Source organism: Hippocampus guttulatus, chromosome 1 (genome assembly GCF_054856545.1).
Source record: "Hippocampus guttulatus isolate MCC_2025c chromosome 1, RoL_Hgut_1.0, whole genome shotgun sequence".
NCBI classification, from domain to species: Eukaryota; Metazoa; Chordata; class Actinopteri; order Syngnathiformes; family Syngnathidae; genus Hippocampus; species Hippocampus guttulatus.
In genome coordinates this window covers 23,901,791-23,912,672 of record NC_141261.1, presented here as the reverse complement: position 1 = coordinate 23,912,672, position 10,882 = coordinate 23,901,791, and the positions used below count along the sequence as shown (strand labels likewise).

At 49.0% G+C, this 10,882-nt stretch overlaps 1 protein-coding gene across 1 annotated transcript; it reads left to right on the top strand.

Annotated features, from left to right (window-relative positions):
• Positions 1 to 29: 29 nt before the first annotated feature.
• On the top strand, positions 30 to 8,548 carry ribc1 (RIB43A domain with coiled-coils 1). Its single transcript, XM_086121280.1, has 8 exons — positions 30 to 257; positions 835 to 1,053; positions 1,131 to 1,348; positions 1,873 to 1,987; positions 2,296 to 2,414; positions 6,959 to 7,189; positions 7,752 to 7,918; positions 8,015 to 8,548. Exons 2-8 carry the CDS (start codon positions 855 to 857, stop codon positions 8,094 to 8,096), a joined length of 1,131 nt encoding a protein of 376 aa, XP_085977406.1. The 5' UTR covers positions 30 to 257; positions 835 to 854; the 3' UTR covers positions 8,097 to 8,548.
• The last annotated feature ends 2,334 nt before the right edge of the window (positions 8,549 to 10,882 follow it).

Genomic DNA, 10,882 nt, shown 5'->3' with positions numbered 1-10,882 from the left:
TCGCGAGATTCCAAGTGCTGCGTTTTGGCTTGACTATTTTTTTTTTATAATGCAGTCCAGGTGGTAATGATAAGTAACTAAATACTGGGATTTCTTTGTGTATTATCAAGCTTAGCACATAACTAAAACATTGGATCATTATTTTTAATTGATAGAAGATTAGGTGTTACCATGGATACCGAGGGCCACAAACACAGCCGAGTTGTGTTCAGCAAGCGACTGTCTTGATTATTTCGAAACAAATTTCATCATACAGGGTGAGTGTCATTCTAAATGGATACATTGCTGATTCAGTGTTGCTTTAGAATTTCAGCAGGTGGACAATAATGGATAAACGGAGTACAGATAGTGTTGTGTGATTAAACCACTATACATAGACAGTACACGCAAGAGTCAAGACTGTACAGACAGTACTTTCCCTTCCATTTTCTCTACATGTGAGTCTTAATAATAATCTCTTTTCTTGCTTTTTTCCTACTATGCTGCAACAGATGGAGGATCAATAAAGTCTAATGCACCACTCGATTATGAACACAATCCAGGACAATCAATAAATGTGTAATTTAAATAGAGAAATATTTATAATACGTTTTCATATCTTAATCAAACTACGTATAGCTTCATGATAAATATTTTAAATGCTGTGCACTTCGACACAACTGCCATATTATAACGGTGCATTATTAGATTTTTTTTTATACGTTTATGCTATGAGTCACCTTAGATTGCCCAGATGCACCAAAGTATGGCCTGTGTCTTTATTCATACTTGACACAATTGTGTTATTTCCAAATGCATAAGCTAGAAACATTGCAATGTTGTTCCTCCTCACAGATTAAAAAAAAAGAGAGAACATGTACAAAGTACAATTCCCTGTTGACCAATCGATTGAGACCGCTGTGGAGCGGAGACAGGCTGCCGAGGCTGCACGCAAGGCTCGAATTTTCAATACAAGGCAGCGTGTCATGGGTCTTGACCTGGATGCACTGCACAAACAGACCCTGGAGAAAAAACACAACAAAGAAATGGAGCGAGAAAGGGACAAAGATTTTGGTAAAAGACACAGAATGACAGCCAAGATGACACAGAGAGTAAATGAAATAATTTTTCTGTGCATTTTCATGTTGCAGACAAGCTGAGACTGAAGCATGATCAAGTGCTGTTGCAGAGAGACACGGAGGAAAGGAAAGTACGTGAAGCTTTACACACTGGCCTGACTCAGTACTGGGACATCCAGCAGCGTGTGGAAGACTCGCGTGATGCCGATCTGAAGTGTGGCTTGAGGGGGGTATTCCGGATCACTATTCCAGAGGCTGAACTCGGGCCTTCCAGCATGCAGATCTTTCAGGTGGGCTCACCTCACAATGCAGAAATTCCCAATTTACAGTTGCAAAATTATGAAATAGAGAAAGTAGAAGACAAAAAGTATATAAATAAATATAAATATATGCATATTAAAAATGGGTGAGTGGGGGTGAGTCCAGGTTTTCAGGACCATAATATTCAATAGCCTGACAGCAGTCGGCAGAAACGAGCGGCACTACCCTCTCCTTCTTGCAGCGCGGGTGTATCAGTCTCTGGCTGAAAGAGCTGCCCAGTGCTGTCAGGGTGGTCTGGAGGGGTTGGAGTGTCTGCCCATCATAACTGTTAGCTTAGCTAGCATCCTCCTGTTGCCCACCTCCTCCAGAGTGTTCAGGGAGCAGCCCAGGACAGAGCTCGCCCTCCTGACCAGTCAGTCCAGTCTCTCTCTGTCCCAGGCTGAGATGCTGCCTGACCAGTAGACTATGCCATAATGAATGGCTGAGGCCACCACAGAGTCATAGAAGGTCTTCAGGAGTGACCCTTATCCAACCCTATTTGTGTTCTCCGTAGGGCGAAGATATTGGAGCGGCACAACGCAAGAGAGAGCAAATGAAAAAAACAGCAAGAGATCTTCTGGCACAAAGGGTCCAGCAGGAGAGAAGCTGTTTTGAGGACAAGCACCGAAGTGAGTAGAAACCCAAGAAGCAGTGATTATTATTATTATGACAAGATTCTATATAACACATTCATTTCATGGTATCCGCATGGCAATCAATATGATGACAATCAGAGCTTCCTATTCTATTCTGTTCTAACAAAACACCCACAATAATCACAAATCTGCATAATTTCTTCCTGTGCAAACAATCACTCACTCTCACAGCCAGCCCTTGTTGCCAGGTGAGGTTCCATTGATGACAAACTTCAAAGGGAGTTGTTATGTATGTGTGAGCGGGTGAACAAGTGTTCATTTGCAACACATCTGTGTTTCAGAGATGCTGGCTGAGAAAGAACTGTTGCAACAGGACCACAGCTGGAGACAGCTACACAGTGCTGAGGAAAAAGGCAGAAAAGCTGCCCGGATCGCTCTTGATCACTACAATCAAGCTCTGGTACAGTACACACACACACACACACACACACACCCTCCGTGAGTCGTCACCTTACCGTGGTGGAGGGGTTTGTGTGTCCCAATGATCCTAGGAGCTAAGTTGTCTGGGGCTTTATGCCCCTGGCAGGGTCACCCATGGCAAACAGGTTCTAGGTGAGGGGCCAGACAAAGCACGGCTCAAAGACCCTTATGATGAGAAAAATATATGGACCAAGGTTTCCCTTGCCCGGACGCGGGTCACCGGGGCCCCCCTCTGGAGCCAGGCCTGGAGGTGGGGCTCGTTGGCAAGCGCCTGGTGGCCGGGCCTACACCCATGGGGCCCGGCCGGGCACAGCCCGAAGAGGCAACGTGGGTCCCCCTTCCCATGGGCTCACCACCCATGAGAGGGGCCAAAGGGGTCGGGTGCAATGTGAGCTGGGCGGCAGCCAAAGGCGGGGACCCTGGCGGTCCGATCCTCGGCTGCAGAAGCTAGCTCTTGGGACATGGAATGTCACCTCTCTGGCAGGGAAGGAGCCCGAGCTGGTGTGTGAGGCAGAGAATTTCCGACTGGATATAGTCGGACTTGCCTCCACACACAGCCTGGGTTTTGGTACCAGTTCTCTCGAGAGGGGTTGGACTCTCTTCCACTCTGGAGTTGCTCACGGTGAGAGGCGCAGAGCAGGTGTGGGCATACTCATTGCCCCCCGGCTCAGTGCCTGTACATTGGGGTTCACACCGGTAGACGAGAGGGTTGCCTTCACCCAGCCTTCGGGTGGGTGGACGGGTCCTGACTGCTGTTTGTGCATATGCACCAAACAGCAGCTCAGCATACCCACCCTTTTTGGAGTCCTTGGAGGGTGTGCTGGAGAGTACTCCTGCTGGGGACTCCCTTGTTCTGCTGGGGGACTTCAATGCTCACGTGGGCAATGACAGTGAGACCTGGATGGGCGTGATTGGGAGGAACGGCCCCCCCGATCAGAACTCGAGTGGTGTTTTGTTATTGGACTTCTGCGCTCGCCACGGATTGTCCATAACGAACACCTTGTTCAAACATAAGGGTGTCCATATGTGCACTTGGCACCAGGACACCCTAGGCCGCAGTTCGATGATCGACTTTGTAGTTGTATCATCGGATTTGCGGCCGCATGTTCTGGACACTCGGGTGAAGAGAGGGGCGGAGCTGTCAACTGATCACCACCTGGTGGTGAGTAGGCTCCGATGGTGGGGGAAGATGCCGGTCCGTCCTGGCAGACCCAAACGTATTGTGAGGGTTTGTTGGGAGCATCTGGCGGAATCCCCTGTCAGAAGGAGTTTCAACTCCCACCTCCGACAGGGCTTTTCCCATGTTCCGGGGGAGGCGGGGGACATTGAGCCCGAGTGGACCATGTTCCGTGCCTCTATTGTTGAGGCGGCCAATCTGAGTTGTGGCCGTAAGGTGGTTGGTGCCTGTCGTGGCGGCAACCCCCGTACTCGCTGGTGGACACCAGCAGTAAGGGATGCCGTCAAGCTGAAGAAGGAGTCCTATCGAGCCTTTATGGCCTGTGGGACCCCAGAGGCAGCTGACGGGTATCGACTGGCCAAGCGGAACGCAGCTTCGGTGGTCGCCGAGGCAAAAACCAGAGCGTGGGAAGAGTTCGGTGAGGCCATGGAAGCCGACTTCCGGACGGCTTCGAGGAAATTCTGGTCCACCATCCGACGTCTCAGGAGGGGGAAGCAGTGCACCACTAACACTGTGTACAGTGGGGATGGGGCGCTGCTAACTTCGACTCGGGACGTTGTGAACCGGTGGGCAGAGTACTTCGAAGACCTCCTCAACTCCACCAACACGCCTTCCTTGGAGGAAGCAGAGCCTGGGGACTCTGAGGTGGGCTCTCCTATCTCTGTGGTTGAAGTCACCAATGTGGTTAAAAAGCTCCTAGGTGGCAAGGCCCCAGGGGTGGATGAGATCCGCCCGGAGTTCCTCAAGGCTCTGGATGTTGTGGGGCTGTCCTGGTTGACACGCCTCTGCAACATCGTGTGGTCAACAGGGAGAGTGCCTCTGGATTGGCAGACCGGGGTGGTAGTCCCTCTTTTTAAAAAGGGGGACCGGAGGGTGTGTTCCAACTACAGAGGGATCACACTCCTCAGCCTCCCTGGTAAGGTCTATTCAGGGGTGCTGGAGAGGAGGGTCCGTCAGGAAGTCGAGCCTCAGATTGAGGAGGAGCAGTGTGGTTTTCATCCCGGCCGTGGAACAGTGGACCAGCTCTACACCCTTAGCAGGGTCCTCGAGGGTATGTGGGAATTCGCCCAACCAGTCTACATGTGTTTTGTGGACTTGGAGAAGGCGTTTGACCGTGTCCCTCGGGGAGTTCTGTGGGGGGTGCTTCGTGGGTATGGGGTACCGAACCCCCTGATACGGGCGGTTCGGTCACTATACCACCGATGTCAGAGTTTGGTTCGCATTGCCGGCAGTAAGTCGGAATCGTTTCCAGTGGGGGTAGGACTCCGCCAAGGCTGCCCTTTGTCGCCGATTCTGTTCATAACCTTTATGGACAGAATTTCTAGGCGCAGCCGAAGCGTTGAGGGGGTCCGTTTTGGGGGCCTCAATATTGCATCCCTGCTTTTTGCAGATGACGTGGTGCTGTTGGCTCCTTCAAACAGGGCTCTCCAACTCTCACTGGAGCGTTTCGCAGCCGAGTGTGAAGCGGCTGGGATGAAGATCAGCACCTCCAAATCTGAAACCATGGTCCTCAGTCGGAAAAGGGTGGAGTGCCCCCTCCGGGTCGGGGAGGAGATCTTGCCCCAAGTGGAGGAGTTCAAGTATCTTGGGGTCTTGTTCACGAGTGGGGGCAGGAGGGAGCGAGAGATCGACAGGCGGATCGGTGCAGCGTCTGCTGTGATGCGGACGTTGTATCGGTCTGTCGTGGTGAAGAAGGAGCTGAGCCAAAGGGCGAAGCTCTCAATTTACCGGTCGATCTACGCTCCAACCCTCATCTATGGTCACGAGCTATGGGTCGTGACCGAAAGAACGAGATCCCGGTTACAAGCGGCCGAAATGAGTTTTCTCCGCAGGGTGTCCGGGCTCTCCCTTAGAGATGAGGTGAGAAGCTCGGTCATCCGGGAGGGGCTCAGAGTCGAGCCGCTTCTCCTCCACATCGAGAGGAGCCAGATGAGGTGGCTTGGGCATCTGATTCGGATGCCTCCTGAGCGCCTCCCTGGTGAGGTGTTCCGGGCATGTCCCACCGGGAGGAGACCCCGAGGAAGACCCAGGACACGCTGGAGAGACTATGTCACCCAGCTGGCCTGGGAACGTCTCGGGATCCCCCGGGGAGAGCTGGAAGAAGTAGCTAGGGAGAGGGAAGTCTGGGCTTCCCTGCTAAAGCTGTTGCCCCCGTGACCCGGCCCCGGATAAGCGGTAGATGATGGATGGATGGATGGATGGACACACACACACACACACACACACACACACACACACACACACACACACACACACACACACACACACATACCAAGGGTGCTCATTTGGGTCGATGATGAATTTAAAATTGGTTCATGTGCGCTCGCACCCTCTTAGCACTTGTTTGCCTGAACAAGCTCAGATGAATCTTCCATGGTGAGGCGCCATTTTCAAACCACTATTCACCAGGTACAAAGCAAATACAACTAAACGAGGGAATTTTTGAGAAGGTGCAAACAAAACATACATCTCATACTCTAAAATGTCACTGATGTGATTTACACTGACAACTTGCTAACTCATATCTATTTGGTCCCGTACGACGGAGCGTTTTTCTGCAAGCCTTTTTTGCCATAAAAGCCACCAAACTTCCTGGGTGACCTGCATAAGGATCGCAGGGATTACGTTAACAGCTTCCTGTCATCTTGCATTTGACACAGTGTTGATTATAATATACAGTACATGATACCTTTGCTTGACATTTTAATTCTGGAGCACTGCTGATAAGTGACCAAATCATGTAAAAATGCTTGCATATGAGCGACACAGGATCCAGTGTGACTTAATTGTCGACAGAAGAGTCTGGGTCAGCTACGTGCCAACACAGCAGCTATTGCAGCGCATGATCTGTTTGCCATAGGTGGGCATTCTGTCAGACTGACGGAAGGGCCGTTAGTCTGTCACTCTCTCCGTCAGTATTTCCGGCCCATCCACATGAGCCCCACACGTCATTGAGGTCTGTGGGACAGAAAGGTAAACAACGTGGTTTTATTTTTCTATTTTTTCTGTGTTTGGCTATGTGTCAGGTGTGCGCCACATGTGTGTGACGTGGCACCCGGTAAGTGTGTTCTTAATGCTGTTGGGCTGTCGCCGATAACTCGGACAGACTGGGCCATCCTGAAATACTGACGGACTCACCGGATTGACCACGCCCACCACTGATGTTTACTTCCTCATTGGTCTTGACGACAGACATCTCTCACTTTGTCTATTGCAAAATAATATAAAAAATGGAAATACATGATAATTCCTACTCTTACCAATGGTGCCTACAAAGGTTTTAAGCATCACAATTAATCAATGAACTACATGAAAGACAAGGCCTGACAGTATGTGGCTCCTTGCAGGCTACAGAGCAGGCTGAGCGACTGCAGGAGTCACGTCGGAGAGAGGAGAGGAAGAATCTTGCTGAAAAGTGGCACACATTGACATCCTCCATGATGACAGAGGGCTGGGAAGCTGCCGTGAGCCAGCTGCAGAAAGGGAAGCCTGCTGCGACCAACATGTGGAAGGGCATGAGCCCCGAGCAGCTGAGCGCCATCTACAGGGAAAGGGGGGCACAATGCATGGAGAGACAGGTAGATAATGGTACCTTGTAACTGAGCGACAACATTTGCAAACACGCTTTACGCATGGGTGCAGGTAGTAGACGGTCGATGAGACAATGCCATGGTGTGGTATGCTTCTCCATGTTCAGAGATGAGTGACGGTGGGGGTTCCTTTTAGATCTTTCCCACATCCATGAGAGCTGGAGGCTGGTTTCTTCCAGGAATGCTATTGGGGGTTGGACATGGCTGAGAAGGTTTTTTTCTTCTTTGTGGTCTCCAGAGCAATGATCGGCAAACAACTGCTGACTCATATTGAAACTTCCGGGCAATTTAGCATATTGCCATGCAAGGTCCACACAGAGACATTCCAACAGAGATTTAAACACAGATCTCCTGATTGTGAGGCAGACCTGGTAACCACTAAACCCCATGTTGCGGCTCACTGTCCACAAAGATGAAAGAATACAATCGCGAATAGAATTGCCATCTAAGGGGGAACGAATGTGTCACCGAACAACTGACTGATTGATTGATGAAGTGGTGCCCCAACGCAGTGATGATCTAACAGCCAATCTTTGTTATCAATGATAAGAGATGGCGTGATACTGAGAAGAACCGGGAGGCAGCGTGGAATTATCAACTCTTGAAGGTATCCAGTGAAGCCCGGCAAGAGGAAAAGAGAACGGCAGAACTCAGGAGAGCAAAGCGGATCCAGGCAGACCAGTTCAACAAGCAGCTGGCCAAAGAGCAACAAGCACAGTAAGCAGCAAGCACAAAAAGTAAATTGAATCCAGACTGCGGAGAGAGTTACTTACCGCTAACCGTTTGTGCATTTTTGTGTGCTCTTACATTCAGTCAGCAGTATTTGGACAAGGAGCTGTACGCCAACAAACCCACCCAGGAATACTTCTGCCAATTTAACACCACCTCTCGCTGATGCTGACGTGTGACATTGTAATACACAATGAAAAGTGCATATAATGCCATTCTGTTTTGTTATGTTTTGAAAATTAAGTGGAGTTCTGGCGGTGCGAGGTCGGCCGGTTGATTTTTGTTTCAATACAAATCCTGTAGCACTGAAGTTGGTAACCCATAAAAAGATCGTGTTTCGAGCTGGTACGGGATCATGTCTACCAAGATTGAAGAGCAAATGAATCTGTAACTGCAACACAACGAGCGTTCCGTGTGTTTTGACAAATGTTTCCACAATGAAAGTGCGATGATGCTGCCATGAATTGGACTGGTGAGCACCAGTCCAATTCATGGCAACAACTGAAAAAGAAATGAAAAACAATGGCATTATAAAATAAAACAAAGCAAAATGGCATTACTGAATATGAAAAGAAATGGTATTAGATGTACTTTTCGAAATAAAAACACTTTTTGGTTTCTTTACTTGATTTGTCTTTTATTTAACCTACAAATGTGTGAGATCATTTTGCCTGACCCTGTATTTATATGTATGTATATACATATATATTTATTTATTTTTTAATTCCTTGTCTCACCTCTCAGGTGGTGTCCATCCTCCATTCAGCTCGGGTCCTCTACCAGAGGCCAGGAAGCTTGAGGGTTCTGCGCAGTATCCTTGCTGTTCCCAGCACTGCGCATTTCTGGACTGAGATGTCCGATGTTGTTCCCGGGATCTGTTGCAACCACTCATCTAGTTTGGGGGTCACTGCCCCGAGTGCTCCGACCACCACAGGCACGACTGTCACCTTTACCTTCCAGGCTCTCTCCAGCTCCTCTCTGAGCCCTTGGTATTTCTCGAGTTTCTCGTGTTCCTTCTTTCTGATGTTTCCATCACTTGGCACCACTACATCCACGACAACGGCTTTCCTCTGCCCTTTATCTATGATCACGATATCAGGTTGGTTCGCCATTACCATCTTGTCAATCTGGATCTGGAAGTCCCACAGGATCTTCGCTCTGTCATTCTCCACCACCTTCGGAGGCGTTTCCCATTTTGACCTTGGGGTTTCCAGTCCATACTCCGCACAGATGTTTCGGTAGACTATGCCAGCCACCTGGTTATGGCGTTCCATGTTGGCTTTCCCTGCCAGCATCTTACACCCTGCAGTTATGTGTTGGATCGTCTCAGGTGCCTCTTTGCACAACCTACACCTTGGGTCTTGTCTGGTGTGGTATATCTGGGCCTCAATGGCTCTGGTGCTCAGGGCCTGCTCCTGAGCAGCCAGGATGAGTGCCTCTGTGCTGTCCTTCAGGCCAGCCCTCTCTAGCCACTGATAGGATTTCTTGAGATCGGCCACTTCAGTTATGGTCCGGTTGTACATCCCGTGTAGGGGCTCGTCCTCCCATGATGGTCCCTCTTCCAGCGCCTCATCCTCTGTTCCCCATTGTCTGAGACATTCTCTGAGTACGTCATCCGTTGGAGCCTTCTCCTTGATGTATTCATGGAGCTTGGATGTTTCATTCTGGACAGTGGCTCTTACACTCACTAGTCCCCGGCCTCCTTCCTTTCGGCTTGCGTACAGTCTCAGGGTGCTGGATTTGGGATGGAACCCTCCATGCATGGTGAGGAGCTTTCGGGTCTTAACGTCCGTTGTCTGAATCTCTTCCTTTGGCCACCTTATTATTCCTGCAGGGTATCTGATCACTGGCAGGGCATATCTGTTTATTGCCCGGGTCTTATTCTTGCCATTGAGCTGGCTTCTTAGGACTTGCCTCACTCGATGGAGGTATTTGGCCGTAGCCGCTTTCCTTGCTGCCAGTTCGAGGTTGCCATTGCCTTGTGGTATACCGAGGTACTTGTAGCTGTCCTCAATGTCTGCTATTGTTCCTTCAGGGAGTGAGACCCCTTCAGTGCGGACTACCTTTCCTCTCTTAGTCACCATGATGATTGGCTCATTTCACTGTCAATCAAAAAGAGATTCAGCCTCAGACAGATCATCCAATCACCGATCTTTTGGTGTGCAGGCATCCTTTTCGTTTTCTTGAAAAGGAATGGAGAGTAGAATTCACGTATAAATAAACGGGCACATTTTATGATATAGGCCGAAATTGAGCTTCCCCTCCTTGACAGACCAGCATCCGAAATTGGTTTGAACATAGTTTAAGATATTAAGATATCCTTTATTTGTCCCACACTGGGGAAATTTACAGCCTACAGCAGCAAGAATGTGGGTAGAAAGAAGAAAGAAGAAAAAAACAAACAAACACCGTTCAATTAAGTGCAATATAAATACAAAATGGATAAATCGCAGTGCTATTTACAATTGTTTTCACATCATTTAATTATTATTATTATTATTGTTATTATTTTTATTCAGCAGCCTGACAGCAGTCGGTAGGAACGAGCGTCGGTATCTCGGTAATAAATCTCGGTTTATTATCCAAAAATACGCAAGACCGAAAAACTTGAAGCCACGGTTCGAGAGTCTGTTGTCTTTCTATTCCGGAACCTAGTTGGAAAAAAATCAGCTATAATACAACACTGAAAAAAAATTGTGTACTGTATACAGAAATGAGTACATTTCAACATTTTTTTTTTTCATCATATGGTTTTATCCAAGGTGGTCGACTGGTTTGTGCGTCGTCCTCACAGTGTAGAGGTCGTGGGTTTGATCCCAGCTCCGACCTTCCTGTGTGGAGTTGCATGTTCTCCCTGTGCCTGCGTGGGTTTTCTGCAGGCAAAATCGCTTCCTCCCACATTCCAAAAACATGGATGGCAGGCTGATTGAACGCTCTAAATTGTCCCCCGTG